Below are 18,105 nucleotides of genomic sequence, written 5' to 3'. Positions count from 1 at the left end.
CTACCCCCATATAAACAAACTCATCAAACAAAACATATTGCTAGTATACCAAAATAATTTTATTTGCAAACACAGCAAACCTGCTTAATGTTTCTATGATGCACCACTCTGTAAAACCCCTGTTTATTAACAACAATCCCCTCCTAACCTGAACTCACATCAAACATTATATAGTTCTTGATAAAGAATGATCAGAACAATTACTCAACATCATACCCTTTACTCTGAAGTTCTGCAACAACTTCATTCCTCATCCTCACCCACATCTTAAAAGCTTCATTCTCAAACTTCCTGTCCTGCAACTGCTTCTGAAAATTTACGGAGTCTTTATCCGTTTCAGGCCCCCCTTTCGGCCCAATGGTGGTCCCAATCATCCCGCCTTGCGCTATAAACTCCTCCATTGCCTCTGCATCACCAGGATATGGAAATTGGCGACGCTCGTACAAATGTGCCAGCTCTTTTTCCTCCTTGGGTTTTGGCTTAAGTGTCCACCAGCCGAGAGGCGATGTTTCGTTGTACAACCATGCAGTTCCAAACAATGCATACGTGCATAGCAAGCTTTTGCCTACTTGTTTCCAGAAATAATGATCCTCCTTCCCCAGACCTATCTTTTTTAGATATTTATCCGCGTTGAACGACTTAAGGGCCTCAAGACCTGCAAATAGTGTATTTTTAATCTCGATAAATTAATAATGCTCTACCGCCTTAATAATACTATGTTTTTAGTTCAGACATTTTACCAAACAACTAAAGGACAGAACGTATAATGGCGTTCGTGACAGAAGAAAATGCGAATAAATGAATGATTCACGATGGTTGTGTGTGTTATTGGTGCAAACAGTAGAATATAAAGTGCTTATGAATGTAAGATTGTAGTATGTGGGTACCTGTTTTGGGAGGTTGAAGACTTTTGCGAACCATTGCCAGCGATTTGCTCTTTCAGGCTGTTGTGCAAACAATATTATGCGATTTTATAAAGTGCGGGATCGGATAGTCAGGTAGTCTGTAATCCTGATATTCAGGTTCGATTCTCGTGAATCCCGAGAAATATTAAAGCACATTCGTACTTTAGAGCCTTGTTGGCTCGTTGGGGTGGATGAAGTGTCAAGCAAAGTTGCTAATTTTTGGCGCCCTACTAAAATAAAAAAAGTGTATAAATCACCTAAAATCATTTAGTTTCCTATTTTGTTATAATTATACTTGTACAAATATGTGGCAACTTTGGGTGCCAATCATTAGAGCAAATTTTTATATAAAAGTTGCCGAAAGAGAGAGAATAAAATAATAAATATTTTTGATGATTTGTCATTTTAAACAACTTCAGTTAGCACCTCCTATCGAAGATGCTCGACACTGACGTGCCATAAATTATTAAAAAAAATGCAACAGCACAGGGCCATGCAAAGTCAGGGCCCCCAATTTATGACTACTTCTTTCTATCTCTTAGTATACTCCTGATAAATATAATATAATATTAATATCTCTTTAATTGTTAACATTATTTTATTTAAACACTAATCAATTCCCAAGACCCAGCCATGCATGTCTCTTCTTATTCCTTCTCTCTCCCCTACAAACTAGTACACTCCACTGTCCACTCCACTCCACTGTCATCTCATTTCTTCTCAGGACTCCATCAAAGATTTAAAACTCCGGTGTTCACCAAATGGGTGTAGAAATTGTCTGAATTTTATTTTTTGAAAGCCTCCAACCAGGTTATCTATCCGTATTCAAGTGCCACGTTCAAGTGATAGTTGATGTTTTTTGTAATAGTTGCAATCAAACAATTTTTCAGTTGTAGTAGTACAATTTTATGGATGATATCTTGTTATTTTAAATATATTAAAATTTTATTTTGTTATTTGGGAGGGTCTCATTCTTAAAGTTAGCACAGGGCCTCAAAAAAGCCCCGGACGGCCCTGGAGGGAGTAGTATTTAATAAGCTCGAATTTATTAGTTCATTATTGCAACTCAAATATATGTTTGTCCAATTATTTACTGCCAAAAACGGACAGTCAAACTAGTAATCCAAATTACTACTAACAGGTCGAGAACTCATTTTCCGTTAAATACGTATCATGCATATTTTCAGTATTCTTCTATAAAGAAACGACGAAAATGTACAAGCTCAACACTGCTGTTGCTATAATAACACATTCATTGCTTCTTTTGATTCTCTTTACACATAGATGACGAAAACAATCAAAAAGAAAGAAATAAAAAGACATATAATAACAGTGCAGAACTATATATGGAAACAGAGATATGGTATATACAGAATTATTATATAGAAATGCCAAGAAAGTGAAGTGCAGGACAGACTTTGCTTAAGCTATAGCCGTGGCAACGATCAGCGCAGAGTTCCAACAGCTTTTTTATAGGTGTACCACTTTGATACGAAGAGAAAAGCGACTAAATTCAGAACACTCAGAACAGTTAAAAGCCAGAAAAAGTATTGGAGATGGCCGCGATTTAAATTGTCTGGTATCCATCCGAGTTTCCCATTCTTAGTACTAATATCCGTGACAATAGTAACTAGTAATGAGCTCAGAAAGCTTCCAAGAGCAACTGTGGTGAGTGAAAGAGCTGAGCAGAAGCTTCTCATTGAATCAGGAGCTTGCTCGTAAAAGAATTCCAGTTGACCTATGAATGTAAAAACCTCTGCACAACCTATCAGAAAGTACTGCGGAACTTGCCAAAATATTGTCATCGGCATGTTTTTAAGGTCATAGTAATTGTGCCTCTTGACTATATCAAGCCTAATAATCTCTAGAACCCCTGCAGCCACCATAGCAAATATTGATATAACTAATCCTGTGCCCATTCTTTGCAGCTGAGTTATGCCACTCTTGTGGCCTGTGAACTTTCTTGCAACCGGAACAATTATTTGGTCGTACACGGGAACCCAGAAAATGACACTAAGGGTGTCAAAAATGCTAAGAGCTGCTGGTGGGATATTAAAGCTAGAACCTCCAACGCTTATATCCATGAAGGATCCTTGCAACACGAATAAATTTCCCATTTGTGCGTAGACAGTACTGAATATGATACCTGTAGCCCATATTGGCAGCAGTTTTATGATTGCTTTGAGCTCCTCGACTTGAGTAACAGTACAAAGTCTCCAGGGATCAGGGGATCCTTTTATATGATCAGATTGCACCTCAACGGCTGCCCTGTCAAAGAACCTGGAAATTAAAAAACTTAATTCTATTATTTGTTCAAGGTATGTATATAAGATTATTTTTTTCTCAAAACAAGAAACTAATAGATATAATGCGAGATCCGAAAGGGAATTACCTAAAATCTTTACTGTGCTCAAGTTTGCGACTACCTACAATAGCAGATTCTGTATCTGCAGTCTCGTATAAAAGAGACTTGTCCTCTGGAACCTGAACACTATACTTTCTCCAAGAAGCCACCATCACTTGGCAAAGACGAGTGAGAGGACTTCCTGCAGGCTTCTGGTTGCGATACAATTTAGTACCTGAGAAGAAGGAAACGACTGCAACTGCCATGGCCACAGCAGGAATACCGAATCCCCAACCCCACCCCACATTATCTTGTATATAGACTAGCAAGGAAGAAGCAATGAGTGCACCAATATTAATTGAGAAATAGAACCAATTGAAAAAGGAACTTTTGTGCTTCTTCTCAACTTCGTCATCATCATCAAACTGATCTGCGCCATATGATGACACACAAGGCTTAATACCTCCGGTTCCCAGTGCAACCAGGTAAAGTGCTGTGAAGCAAATTGCACTTTGGAATTCTGTTGCATGGCAATCATCTTTGGATACACAAGAAGGTCTTAGGCCAGGAACTGATGCCGATAACGTTAGCAATGTCATTCCCTGCATAAAAATTGACATCTCTTTGTTTAATACAGAACCATGATATATGTGCCCACATAACATAATCTGATAGTTTGGCGACAATATAGAAACAAACTCTTTTCCCCCCTTTAGAATTTTAATCTTAAAAGCAACATAAATTGAACTCACAATAACGTATATAATTGAGAAGCCAGCAATTGTCCAATATCTTCCAAGATAGGCATCAGCAAGGAATGCTCCAATTAGAGGCGTGATGTAGCATGTTCCAGACCAATTCGAGAGATTTCTTGAAGCTGTTGCGCTATGTTGGTTGAGGTGATTTTTAAAATATAGCAACAGATTAGTGCTCATTCCGTAGTATGCTAACCTTTCACAGCATTCATTTCCTGACAACATTTATTACAAAAATCAGCATCATATTACCATACAAAATTCTAATGGAACTAATGATTATTCACGAATAGTACCAAGGATATAAGGGCAGGCCTTCCAGGTTCCCGTCGTTTTCTTATTAGCAGGCTGGTTTTTGTAATCCACAGTCCCATCTTTTGTGTATACATCATCTTCCACTTTCGCTTCCGCCATATTTAAATCTGACATGTCTTCAGATCAGAGGTATACAACCCCAAGAATTTAAAAGTTGCGTCAATACTGCAAAATCAAATTTCAATATTTCATGGAATGAGACAATATCTTAACTGCACAGATTAATCATAACAAAAAAAAGGTTGATCATAAGTTGCATTAACTCTGTGGTGTAAACCAGAACCTCATGCTTGTTCCCTCTCATCTCAGGTAAGACTTCTTAATAATTACATAAAAAAAGGTACTTACTCATAATGCTATATCAAACTATATTCAAAAATTACACAGAATGCTTATTTTGGTGAAGTGAAATGAATACGAAAAACGGTATATGCATTTGGTATAATGTCACATCACTATGTATAATTCAGGTTCATTTAAACCTACAATTTGAAGTTACTTTCATGATAAAAAGAAAGAAAAAAAATAGTGGAATTGTTGTTATTTTTGGATACAAGGACTGAGTGTTGTTAGTAAATGATAATAAGTTGTTACACATGATAATAACAGGTTACCTCATGAAAAATCAGATAAACAAAGAACTGGAACAATTTTAGTTCAGCCAGCTGCACTTGCTTCAGTTTTAGAAAAGAGTCCACTATATATAATTGTGGTGATGTGTGATCTTGGCTTTGTGGTCCTAGGATTTTATGAATAATAAATTTAGGAAAAGTCTCTCCTGTATGTCAACAAGGATCAATATCGTATGCAGCTGTTTGATTAAATCAAAGTTCAAAGAAAAATATCATAGTGATAGTGAGAGGTGGGGAAGGATGAAATAGACAGCCAACATTTTTGAATATAGCAGAGGGACCATAACTTTGCCGGGAACTTACCCGTCAATGCATGGGCGGACCCAATAAGGCAATTGGGACTGTGGCCTTGTATTTTTGGAATTTTTTCTGAGTACAAGCTTAATGGGAAAATTCCAATCACGGGAGCAAACCGCACATATAGCAAACCAAATCACATAAAACCATCCCAGTTCAAATTTTAGTCGTAATAAATTAACATTGGAACTCATTAATATGTTATGTTATAGCTAAGAGCATTTAAGGACAAGAAAAGCGTATAAAAATAATCAAAGCTGGAAGTCGCCTGCAACTTTTTAAAAATATTTGAGTATAATTGAATGGAAAAAAAAAACTTGTTAGTGTTCTCATCCAGTTTCTGTACTTATTAAAACTATATATTTAAAATATGTACCGAATCACATATGAATTAAAAGTATAAGTTTTAGGCTTTTATATGTCGACACAGAATATGAGAAAGAAATAATAGAGGGTGAAAGCAGCATCCAATTTGGAAAAGTAGGATTGAAAATGAAAATGAGAAGCTAGCATTGTTAAGTCAGTCAACACTCTAAAGCCTCCTTTGAATATTTAACTCAAATTGCAGAAACCAGAGTCTAACTGTCTAAGTAGAAGACAAGTTGATGAGTGATTACAGCGATTGTGGACTATTAATGTCATGGCTTGCGCAGAAATAGTGGAATATTGAATATGTGAATAAGTATCAATCATGGATAAGAAAACTAGATATCAAGCTTTCCATAGTGTCATCTCTCAAGTTTTTTAGTATCATCATCCATAGTGATAAGGCCCATCTGGTATTCTGGTTTCTTAGCAATAAGATATATAGAGCCTTGGTTAAGACGGTGCACGAGTATTTGAATTTTTGCAATTGATTGTCCTCGCACATGCAAAATTAAAGGGCTGGTGTGAAATTGGGTTCTAAATTGCATCACCCATGATGCAGCAAATCCTCATCTCCAATATACAGTGTCCATATAAAGGAAACAAACACCAAGAACCGAAAATATAAATTATAAATTTAAAAAGAAATCAAGAATCAAATATAAGAAATTTGAATAACTAATTCAAGTATCCTATCATGTTTCTCAAGTTTCAACCCAACATTTCTAGCTCTATTCAAACCAAAACCCAGCTTCAGTTCATAAGAGTACTTAGTAAAGTAATTACCTAGTTTAACCAGCTATTATATCAGCAATATCTACTCAAAACATAACAAAAATAAAGCTAATTCTAAGATAAAAATGAATGATTTGCACAAACAGAAAAAAAAACAGAGGCAAAAGGGTATGAACAAATTCTGACCTGGTTGAGTTTTGCAGTTGAAGAAGGCACTCACTCATCAATGGCTAACTGGGTCTCACTGCAGAAGAATCTTACTTCAAAGAAAACACACTGTACTGATGTAAAACCAGATAATGATATATTTATATACATGCACATGCCTGGGTAATCATACCAGCTGGTCCCTCGCATCATATGAATCTGCAATTTGATTAAAGTAATGGGTTTGTTTAGTAGAAAATTAATCACTAAAAATTTGACTTGTTTTTCGGGTGTTCATATGACATAATAGCGACCTCTTTTTTGTCGCAAGACATGATTGGCCGAATGGTTGTGTAAGAGTTTTATCTGAAGCCTAGAGATGGCAAAAAAAACCGATCCGAATGGATACCCGACCGTTTCGACCCGAATGGATCTTACCGAACCCGATATTTTGGATTTGGATTTGGATTTGGATTTGATTTTTAGACCCGAACGAGTTTGGATTTGGATTTGGATACTAGGTATTCCGTATCGAAACCCGACCCGAAATCCAAATCCGATCCAAACCCGATCCAAACCCGAAACCCGAAAAAAAATCCATATATATATATATATATATATATATGTATGTATGTATGTATGTGTATATGTATACTAATATACTTTTTTTCAATTTTATTAATGTGTAATACTTTATTATTAAAGTAGTTTAGTTTTAAATATAATGAAATTTAAGGGCGAAAAAATCAAAAATAATATTTTTACAATACTTTATAAATTTCAGAATTTAAGTTTTGGATAAACCCGAACAAACCCGAACCCGATCCGAAACCCGTGGATTTGGATTTGGATTTGATATTTGAAACCCGATTGGATTTGGATTTGGATTTGGATTTTAAAAATAATTTGGATTTGGATTTGGATATCTCAAATATCCGAACCGATCCAACCCGTTGCCATCCCTACTGAAGCCTCCTTATCCGTCACGGTGGTGTTTAATATTGTTAATCTTCTATGTGAAGTATTAATTAAGTTTTCTACACAATTCAATGAGACTGAGGTTAAAATTGTTAATCATTCTTAGTTTCTCTAAACTGGTTTGGCTGATATTAAAATTATGATTTGTGATTTAAAATAATTTAATAAAAAAAGTGGAGAGTTTAAAATGTCGGTTTAAGTAATTCGACTTATCAGTGATTTATGAATTATTAAAAATATAATATGAATAAAAATAAAAGTGTTTTATGGGGTAACTTATGATTTATTGATAATTTTCATAAAAAAATTATTTGAACTTTAGTTCAATTTCTGACTGATCACTTATTAAAAGTCAATTTCTCACTTATTACGCAAATAAACATTTTACGGCTGTCAGAAACATATATTAGTGCATATTAAAACTCTTACACCGTTTTTTGTTTGCATTTTTGTTTAGTTTTGCTCATGACAACAACGAGCCGAAGTAAAAAGATAAAACCACTCTTTAAAAAGAAAATCCGCCAAAATTTATTCATGACAGCAGCAAAACGAAGCAAAAGGGTAATATTTAAATGAAGAAGAAAATTATCACCGGAGTCCCAACAATAACATGTAAAATACCTAATATAAAAGCCAGCTTTGCTAAACTCTTACTCTTGGCATGACTTGAAGATTAGAAACAGTTGCATGTCATGGATTTGTACATGCACGGACGCAATGAACTATGTGAATTGTGACCTCAGATTTAGCTCTACGTATCTTTCAATGTGAACATATTTTTATAATGCATTGTTGACAAAAAAAAGCCAACAGTACAAGAAAAACTGTTTAAGATTCGTCGTACATATCTTATTCAAAGAAAAATAGAAAATCATACTCAAATATCAACATCTTGTGTCAATGGCTACTAATAGAGAAATGGGGTTTTCGACGTCTTGTTATTGGACTTTAGTGACCATCCAACTAAAAGTTAATTATTTTTATGGACATTATTTGGACCCATCTGGGTATACAATTCCAAGACTACTAGACTTGTGAACATAAGAATAATCATCAGCCCACTACTCAGGTCTTACAGATTGGGCCTCCCGGATAAAATATGGGACGTATGACAAGATAAAAAAGATACACTGGTCTTTTTTTTTTTTTTTTATATATATATCTTCTGTTTTCTTCTTTCTTCTGTTGTTGTTTAAGTTTTGGATCGCATTGGTCTTACTCTTAAGTATAATATGCGTAGAACTTGTAGCAATTCCCAATATTTGCACTTGTTTGACAGTAATATATAAGTGGGCGTCGTTTATTTCAATATAACCCAACAATTATGTAACTCAAACAAACATAATAATAACAATAATAATAATAATAATAATAATTATTATTATTATTATTATTATTATTATTATTTATTTAAATACTGCCATTGAACCCCGGTCTCTTTGCAACTACAATATTGATGAGGCAGCTGGTTGTAAGAAAAACCCATTGAGTGAATTATGATAGTGTGGGTAGCGGGAAGGCCCAATACAAAGATGGGCTCCAAACGAGGAACCTCCGAACCTGTATACATGTAATATTTATATTTTTTATTTTATATTAATAGCGCTTTAATGATTTAACCTATAATGTATCATATAAATATTGAAATATGTATTTTAAATATTATATCATCATAATTTATTTATTTATTTTGTAGTGATGGCAAGAAATAGATTATGCGATGCATGTTCCTGTTTCCACCTTTAAAATTTGTACATTTGTTTCCATGCTACACAGTTGACTTTGACTTATTCATTGAGAAAAAATGTGAATAAATTATAATATAAAAAAATAATGGTGAATAGAAAAAAAGTAAATTAAAAACAGAAAGAATCTTTCTTTAAATGGAAACAGCCGTAGAGTGGAGGTGCCAACTTCACACTTGAATTATTGGTATTCAATTTAATTCCCCGGCCCTCCATTATTTCCTATGCCAGCCCTCTTGCGGGTCACAATTCGATTCTTTGTCCCCGTCTTCTCTCTTGCCATTTCTCCACTTTGTTATTTTTGCTGGATAATTTATTTTGTAAAAAAAAAATATTAAGACATTAGAGATTAATTTAGAGTACCAGATGGATATTTATTTGACTGGCGGAGACAACCACTTCAACAAGTTGAATCGCATTAAAAAGTGATGTGGTCAGCTAGCTAATGCATTTGTTTTATATTTCTTACATTTACATGGAAGGAGAATAAGAGAATATATATACAAGACAGTGCACCAACTTCATGCACGCCTGCCAATTATTATCAACCAAAATATTCTCTCCCCTTTATAAAAATTGATTTTATTTTCAGTTATTCAAGTAGAAATTGACACTTAATTAAGATTCAAATAAAAGTAATTCATCTTGGTTGTAAAATTAGATACCATTTTATACAATTTCATGAATGTTTGGTGCTTAGGGTTTTTAAGTAGGGTTAATTAGGTGTAATCATATGGCTTCACCTTTTAGGCTGGATCTTGATGCTCCCCCAACTAAACAATGATTCGATTAAAAATTGTTGCTCCTGCACACCAAAGAAAGAGTTTTTCTGTTGATAACGTGTTAACAATACACTAATTACTTTATAAAACTATCCACCCTTACAAATAAGTACTGACATGAGCAAGAGAATTAACTTTAGCTCACAATTCGGGTTATATCTCGGAATAAACTTCTCTTGCATATTTCCTTTTTCTATTTTTTACCGAGTGTCAAGTTATATTATATTTTACCGGGTGTAGTAGGTGAATAATGCATATGCATGTAACAAGTAGACACGCTCGTCTTTTTCTGATTTTTCTTCCATGAATCCAAAGAACAATTGTATAGTTGTAGAGTATGGAGTATGGACCAAATGAGAGGGGTGGTCTCGTCATTTTCTTACAACCCAACTTGTGCTAGCCACGTTATCCTTTCCTTGTAGACTCTCCTTCAGGTTCGAAAAACAAGACATCCGCAGGAAAGCTCCAACGTCGTGACTTTGTAATCAAAGCTACAACATGTGGGTAGAGGCGGCCAAACGGGCCAAACCGATTGAACCGGCACGCCCCGAACCGGGTTTTTAACCGCCCGAAACCGTATAAACACGGGCCGGTTCGAAACCGTCATGAACCGATATTGATCACGTGCCGAATACGGGTTGACAATTGAGGAACCGAACCGTAACCGGCCCGAAACCGTCAGAACCCGCAAAACCGGCGCAGTTGGAACCGCGGAACCGCGGTTTGAACCCTGGAACCGCGAAACCGCGGAACCGCGGTTTGAACCGCATAAGGTGCATGTACAAAAGGTGCTGGGTTGATATAATTACAGTTTTTTGCTTTCTCTTTTTTTAGTTTTTGTTTTATTTCGTTTGTTTAGTTAACTTTAGTGTTTGTTTAGTTTATTTCAGTAACTATAAAAATAATTTACTTAATTTTATTTCGTTTTAGTTTTTAAGTTTAGGTAATTTTCTTTAAAAAAAATAATTTAGTTAATTTTATTTCGGTTAAGTTTTTATACTTAAGTTTTTGTTTTTAAAAAAAATAATTTAGTTAATTTTATTTCGGTTAAGTTTTTATACTTAAGTTTTCTTTCAAAAAAATAATTTAGTTAATTTTATTTCAGTTAATTTTTTAAGTTTAGGTAATTATTTATTAATTTACAATTTATTGATAATTAATTTCATATTAATACTTAACAAAAATAATTTTCAAAATTAATATCATATAAAACTTTATTATCGAATTTTTAAATTTTAAGAATTATTAAAATTTACACATGTTATTATAAAACAAAATAAACATAAAACAAAAAAAACAAAAAAGTAACACACAGTAAATGACACAGACAATGATTGATGAGCCGATCTCAACCGCAGAACGTGAACCGCGAACCGCGGAACCGTTTAAACCGGCCCGAACCGCCAACCCGCCTAAACCGTCAAAACCGTATAACACGGTTTCGGTTTTCATTTTTACCAACCCGGCCCGGCACGGACCGGACCGCCGATCTTGACGTGCCGGTTACGGTTTCACCGCTGACGGTTCAGCCCGCGATTGAACCGGCCCGAACCGCCCCGGCCCGACCGAATGGCCACCTCTACATGTGGGGGATGCATGGCCCTCTACCTTCACTTGCCACTTCAATCTTCTCCCTCGTTTTCCCATAGAATCCCGATGATCAAAACTCGAACTTCTTTCGACACTAGTGAATATTTGGAAATTTTTACAAAAACTCATGATTAGGGCTGTAATTCGAGTCCGGTAAGTCGAGTTTCGAGCCGAGCCAAGTTCGAGGCAAGTGTAATCGAGTCGAGCCGAGCTGACTCGTTTTGTTAATCGAGCCTAAACCCTGCCCGAACTGGATTTGTAAAATTTCACGGGTCAAATCGAGCCGGGTTTTAACGAGTTGAGGAGCCAGCTCGTATAAGTTTATACTTAATCGAGTCTAAACCTCTACCCGAACTCGACTCGCCTAATTATTTCACGAGTCGAGTCAAGCCAAGCCGGCTCATAATTAAACGAGCCGGAACTTTGTCCAGGTTCGGCTCGTTTAACGAGTTGAGCTGAGCCCAGTTAAATGAGTTCGAGTTGGGCGAGGTCGTGACTCGAACTACAACTCTACTCATGATTTTTAACTTGCATTCAAAGATACACCATGAATTTAGGCTATAAGATTGGTCAAAATCGATCGGTTTTCAAATTGCCACAGGTGCTATTGAGGTCGTATTACCATATTCCATTCCACTCCGCATTCCTAAATTTTTCAAAATAAATTTCCGATTTCTGCTATTTTCATTTAATTTCTTATTATCATATTCCATTCCACTCCGTATTTCTAAACGCAACCTAAGCTATTTGTCGTTCCATTAACGACAGAACACCTTAAAAGTTTTTAATTGACGATAATAATTATTTATAATTGATATATAACAAATGATGACAAATTTGAGAATTTAATTCAGGTATTTGAAAACAATAATCACCGGAACAAGTATCGGCAAATGTCGTATGGACACGCTTAATGTTAGAGTACAAATCAAGAAGTGCCAGGCAAAGCATAAGCCATGTGACCCATGTCAAATGAAAAGAACCGTTACTAAACCTGTACCACCAAATCATTTTCCATTTTTGTAAAGTACTAGTAGTAGTCTGGAACCAACTCTAATCAGATGTTTTTACAAATTTAGTAACGGGCCTTCATTAAAGCCCACTAATCAATTTTCTACGGTCGAGCTCCCCTGTTGTAGTTTTACTTTTTTTTATTTCTTACAAAACTGAAAAAATTTATGTAGGTTTAGTAAATTTGGTATAGAGTATAGAAATGAGGCAATTGTCAATACAAAATTCCCATTATGCTTTCAATGTATCAGAAAGGTGAGTATAATAAAATGTTGCTTTCTCAAAAATATAATAAATTATGTATTTAGTAATAGAATATTAGATGAGAATTGAGATGACAAACAAAGACAGCGGGGCAGTTGGTCACATTGCAAGGAAAGGGACCGGTTTGAGCACTCCTCTCACTTTCTAGTTATTTATAATTACATCTTCTGCCACGTTTCTCCTTAGTCGTTTTTTATACTCCATGAAACTATAATTTAGTTCAATGCTCATCACAATAATTCATATTCCTAATATATATTACAAATTTGTAATTAAACTGTTTAGTTTTTTTTTCCCCAACATATCTTATTAATATATGTATGTGACGAACCGAATTTTTATCTGCCATGTTCATGTTCATGCACATCTTTAACCAATAGTGTAAGATTTGTTTGTAATGATAGTGTATGTGAAATCCAACTATTCTTGAGAAGATTAGTTTGACTGGTAGTCAGTTTTATTCAAATTTAAGTGATTTTATTTTGATTTGAAATCAATTTGATTATTTACTGATGCGAACATGATTTATTATCCGAAATCAATCCGCGTACGGAAAGTTTGTCAAAATACGAGAAACCTGGTGGTTGTCAAGTGAGATGTTGAGAAGCTTTTTGAACTCTACACTCGTACACTGCCTCACATGACATTGTTAATCTTGGTTTTTTGAGTGGCATCCCCTGATTGGCTATTTTCTTTTAATTTTTGGTGCTAATGATCTGATTGGTTAATGTTTAATAATTACGAGACATGTATACTGACAAGTACAGATTTGAAGATCCAATGACTGAGCAACACGTGGGTCGTACTTAATACAGGATGCGACTGCAGTCATGCAATAATGTGGGAAGGGCTGCCCAATGGGGAGTGTTCATATTGGGTGTGAGGTGGGTCCCTGCGCAATTATTTTTAAGAAAAGTGTGTCTAGTACTAGTAGTAAGCTGCTGACATTTCATCTGCTTCTTCGCTTTGCTGCCCAGATTTTAACCTCGCTCCTGCAAGAAAATCACTGTGCTTAGGCTGTAAGAATCAGACACCCTAAAAATTTACTCCCTCCGTCCCAGTCATTTGTATACAAATGGCTGGGACACGGAGACCAAGAAATTGTGTAAAAAATGAGTAAAGTTAGATGAAAAGTGAGTATAGTGGTGGGACCCATTTATATTTAATAATAGATTTGAGATAGTGGAGGAAAATAGTGGGTGTAATAGTGTTTATATTATTATAGAATGGAGATAGTGGAGAAAAGTAGTTGGTGTAATGATGTTTTATATTATAAAAGTTTACTATTTTTGGAATGTATACAATTGATGGGACGTCCAAAAAAAGAAACTGTATACAATTCATTGGGACGGAGGGAGTATGCAAATTTGACTCTAAACCGTGTTAGAATTTACTCACTCAGTGCGGTTTGTTTTTATCACGTCTACCAAGGTACATTATTAATATCATTAATTTCATATTAGTATTGTAAAAAGTTCATGTATTAAAGTACTCATAAATACAAAATCAACAAAATTATTTATTATTATATTTAATCTTATAGATTTGACATAAATTAGTAATTTGTCTAATTTTAGAAAAAAAAAATTTGAAAATAATTTATAAAATTATATTTTATGTGCAACTTAAGCGTAAAACTGTACACAAATGAGAGTTACCGAGGGAATATTTTACAAATAATCTAACACTTAAAAATTAACAAATATTTATGTCTCTTGAGAGTATAACTAAAATTGCTTTTATTAAGTTTTTGTAAATTTATACATATCCAAGATTTTAATTTATAAAAATATATTAAAATATTAATTTTAATTATGCAATCAATTATTTAAATATACGTGTCAAAGTCAAATAACTCGCTGAAAGTCATTGCGGAATGGAATCATATAAATACATGTACAAGGTGTTGCTAATTGACAATAATTAAAAAAGGTGTTGGTTCTGGTTGAAATAAATTAAAGAAAATGACTTTTTATGGTTGAAGAGCATTTCAAAATTGACTAATAAGCTTAGTTTTCTTTAAATGAAAAGGATCTTTGACATGGGTGTTTTATATGAGAGTGTGACAGCAGTTTTCATCATCATATATTAATAGTTTTCGAAAATGATCATCTTAAATAATGGACTCCAGTTTTCTTGTGAACAAAGTTGAGCCATGGCCTTCTAGACTAGCACATCAGATCTTTTGTCTACATGAAATTTATGTAAAATTCACCGTATTATGTGTAATAATGTTTAGTTGTGCAGATGAAAAAAAGAAGAAAAAAGAATTGTTGTTTGTCCAAGATTCGAATGAAAAAACAAAGAGTGAAAGAGAAAGTTCCTATTTTATAGTAATAAGTTTGTTTTAAAGTTGCAGTATCCAAAAACACCATAACATCCAATCACAATCCACCACCCTTCTACCCCTCTCTCCTCTCTCCTCTGTTTAGATCTCTGTCTCTCACTCCTTTCAATAACATTTTACTCCAACCCTCTTGCTATATTTTGTGCTTTCTTTTGCCTAGACTACTACTACTGCTACTCATCATCATGCATCATAACTGAAAAAGAAAAGCACAAATCTTTCCCCACTCAAGCCTTCACAAAGTCCCAAAATCTTTGAAGTTTTCACTATTTTCTCACTTGGGTCTGTTTCTATTTTCAGCTTTTTAGTTGTCCTTGCACTCCTCCAGGCTCCTATTTACACTCATTAGTTCAAGAATCTTCCTTCTTCTCTCTCCCCTTTTTCCTGAATTGGAAGGAATTTTAAGGATTTGAAGCTCATATAAGTAAGAAAGATTGTTTCTTTTTCACTTATAAGCTCTCTTTAGCTCAAATTTAGAAATTTTCTTGAGGGGAGTTCAAGAATTTAGAGCTCAAGTAAGTAAAAAAGATTGTTCCTTTTTCACTTACAAGCTCTCTTTAGCTCAAATTTAGAAATATTCTTGTGGGATTTGAAGAATTTGAGCTCAAGTAAGTAAAAAGATTGTTCCTTTTCCACTTCCAAGCTCTCTTTAGCTCTTGTTTTAAACCCTTTTTCATTCTACTATAATACCAAAGAAAGTTTAATGGACTTGGATATTTTCACGGGTGTTTAGGGCTTTATCATTGTTTAAAATAGTTATTTGCTTGATAATAGTTTAATCTCATTATAATTAGGGAAATCCTGTTTGATTTTTTGGAAAGTTGGGTTCTTTTTAGATTCCAAATTGAGTGAAGATGGCAATAGTAAAAGGTGTATTCTGATTCTCACAAAATGCTCCTTGATATAACATTGATGTTGCAGTTGTAAAATTCTCCACCTCTTTTTTACATCCCCTCATTTTTTTTAATCTATGGAGAAGTATGAATTATAGAGCAAAACTAGGCTTCTTTGTTGAATAGCTAAAAAATCATTTTCTTGGATGAGATTTGGGATGGAGATTTTATCACCATTTTCATATTTTCCAAACTCAAGCTGGTTGCTTGAAGAAAGCAAGAGCACTAGATGGACTCCAGAAGAGAACAAGTTGTTTGAGAATGCTCTGGCTAGGTACGATAAGGATACTCCGGACCGGTGGCAGAAAGTTGCAGCCATGGTTCCTGGGAAAACTGTGGCTGATGTTAAAAGACAATATAAAGAGTTGGAAGATGATGTGAGTAGTATTGAAGCAGGGTTGTTTCCAACTCCTGGTTATAGTCAATCACCTTTTACATTAGAATGGGGGAATAGTACTAATGGTTTCGATGGATTCAAGGCTTCATTCGGTGGAAAAAGATCTTGTGGAAATAGACCATCTGATCAAGAAAGGAAGAAGGGTGTTCCGTGGACTGAAGAAGAGCATAAGTAAGTCACTTTCATGGTCTTAATAATTTTTTCAACTCTGTTTATGTGCCATAAATTTGAAGCTCTATTGTGTGTACTTACAAAATTGCAGGATAAATTTTTTGTAAGTACTTAATCAATAAAGTTTCCATCTTGAGAGCTCGTGGCCTCGAATGGTAAGAAAAGGATAATATAATTAAACTTCCCTGGTTCAATATTACCAACCTTCTGTCTGTTAGAAAATTGCTTTGTAAATTGGATAAGAATGGTCTGAAGTTGTGTGCTTGAAATTTGATTGTGTGTTTATAGCAAGAAGTTCATCTTCTATTGAGATAATGAGTTCTATTTGAAATTTCACAGGCTGTTTCTCTTGGGGCTCAAGAAGTATGGGAAAGGGGACTGGAGAAACATCTCGCGTAATTATGTGATTACTAGAACACCGACTCAAGTTGCCAGCCATGCTCAGAAGTACTTTATCAGGCAACATTCTGGTGGAAAAGATAAAAGAAGAGCAAGCATTCATGATATAACCACAGTGAATCTAAATGAAAATCAAACTCCATCGCCAGACAACAAGAGAATTTCTTCAATGGACCAGTGTAACGCACTCTCTCAACACACAAATTCCAGTGCCATGTCCAGAACACCTTACCAGTGGAACCAGTCAAACAATGGTGCTGCAGCCATGGCTTTTAGCCAAACAAGTGGAAACATGTTCATGTCTCCATATGGGTTAAATTCACATGGAATTAAAGTGGAGGACCATAATTTTCAGAGGGCAAATATACATGAATCTTACATGGGGACTCAAGATATGGTTTTCCAGATGCAGTCAGGGCTGCATAATCTCCATGGATGAAATGTTGCTGCGACAACTCTCTCAATGGCTCTGAAAGCCTTCTCTTTGATGAGTCCGGTAGAGTAGAATAGCTATTTTTGTACCATTTGGGGTGTTTCTTGTGAATATATTATCTTGGCACTTGAGATAATAGTTGCTTGAGGGAATTGGTTCTAGTACTGCCTTGTAACTTCTAAATGCATATAGGCATAAGATCATTTTCTGTACGAGTACACTATGAGAATTATCTGTAAAGAAGATTCAATCTTCAGAGCAATTAACAAATTGAACATACTGTTGTATGCTAGGAAAGTGGTTATCTTATAATTTCTCATATTTGATCATGTGAAGGTTCTGACGTACGCAGCATGTTTCCAGGACACGGCCTGGTTAAATTTTCAATGGTTTAACCCCGTAACGTAGAAACTTGACCATCGTGTCAACCACAACCGTTCATCTATATTTAGGCAGAATACATATATTATGCTTCCTTTTTCCATATTTAAAAAAAACTTACATATACAATAATATTTAGATACTTGAAGTTGATCAAGCACAATATGCTGTTTTGACCATATCCTGGACCTTCAGATCTTCCATTAGGTGAAGCATCA

General features: G+C 34.8%; 3 protein-coding genes across 4 annotated transcripts; 1 reads left to right on the top strand and 2 right to left on the bottom strand.

Moving 5' to 3' along the window:
* Positions 1–23: 23 nt before the first annotated feature.
* On the bottom strand, positions 24–1,128 carry LOC108208227 (uncharacterized). The gene is made up of 2 exons (XM_017378737.2): positions 888–1,128; positions 24–655 (listed from the first exon to the last, which is right to left on the bottom strand). Exons 1-2 carry the CDS (start codon positions 919–921, stop codon positions 201–203), a joined length of 489 nt encoding a protein of 162 aa, XP_017234226.1. The 5' UTR covers positions 922–1,128; the 3' UTR covers positions 24–200.
* Positions 1,129–2,140: 1,012 nt separating this feature from the next.
* LOC108210094 (protein NRT1/ PTR FAMILY 8.1) lies at positions 2,141–6,715 on the bottom strand. 2 transcript variants are annotated; one of them, XM_017381355.2, is made up of 5 exons: positions 6,536–6,715; positions 4,301–4,484; positions 4,002–4,219; positions 3,298–3,851; positions 2,141–3,185 (listed from the first exon to the last, which is right to left on the bottom strand). In XM_017381355.2, the coding sequence occupies exons 2-5, from the start codon at positions 4,431–4,433 to the stop codon at positions 2,351–2,353; spliced, it is 1,740 nt and encodes a 579-aa protein (XP_017236844.1). In that variant the 5' UTR covers positions 4,434–4,484; positions 6,536–6,715; the 3' UTR covers positions 2,141–2,350. The 2 variants fall into 2 exon arrangements, with proteins under 2 accessions (XP_017236844.1, XP_017236845.1); XM_017381356.2 differs by lacking the exon at positions 6,536–6,715 and adding an exon at positions 4,934–5,041.
* Positions 6,716–15,226: 8,511 nt separating this feature from the next.
* LOC108205998 (transcription factor DIVARICATA) lies at positions 15,227–17,835 on the top strand. The gene is made up of 2 exons (XM_017376150.2): positions 15,227–16,674; positions 17,014–17,835. The coding sequence occupies exons 1-2, from the start codon at positions 16,253–16,255 to the stop codon at positions 17,510–17,512; spliced, it is 921 nt and encodes a 306-aa protein (XP_017231639.1). The 5' UTR covers positions 15,227–16,252; the 3' UTR covers positions 17,513–17,835.
* The last annotated feature ends 270 nt before the right edge of the window (positions 17,836–18,105 follow it).

The sequence above is a fragment of the Daucus carota genome, chromosome 2 (assembly GCF_001625215.2).
Source record: "Daucus carota subsp. sativus chromosome 2, DH1 v3.0, whole genome shotgun sequence".
Lineage (NCBI taxonomy): Eukaryota > Viridiplantae > Streptophyta > Magnoliopsida > Apiales > Apiaceae > Daucus > Daucus carota.
Note: the sequence above shows the minus strand (reverse complement) of the source record. Positions and strands in the feature narration are given on the sequence as shown.

Bases quoted from the DNA above. Each gene is read 5' to 3' on its own strand.
- LOC108208227 (XM_017378737.2), bottom strand. From the start codon at position 921: ATGGTTCGCAAAAGTCTTCAACCTCCCAAAACAG. The intron at 656-887 runs GTACCCACATAC...CACTATTTGCAG, and splicing joins TCTTCAACCTCCCAAAACAG to GTCTTGAGGCCCTTAAGTCG.
- LOC108205998 (XM_017376150.2), top strand. From the start codon at position 16,253: ATGAGATTTGGGATGGAGATTTTATCACCATTTTCATATTTTCCAAAC. The intron at 16,675-17,013 runs GTAAGTCACTTT...GAAATTTCACAG, and splicing joins TGGACTGAAGAAGAGCATAA to GCTGTTTCTCTTGGGGCTCA.
- LOC108210094 (XM_017381355.2), bottom strand. From the start codon at position 4,433: ATGTCAGATTTAAATATGGCGGAAGCGAAAGTGGAAGATGATGTATAC. The intron at 4,220-4,300 runs GTACTATTCGTG...AAATGTTGTCAG, and splicing joins GGCCTGCCCTTATATCCTTG to GAAATGAATGCTGTGAAAGG. The intron at 3,852-4,001 runs GTGAGTTCAATT...ATTTTTATGCAG, and splicing joins TCTCAATTATATACGTTATT to GGAATGACATTGCTAACGTT.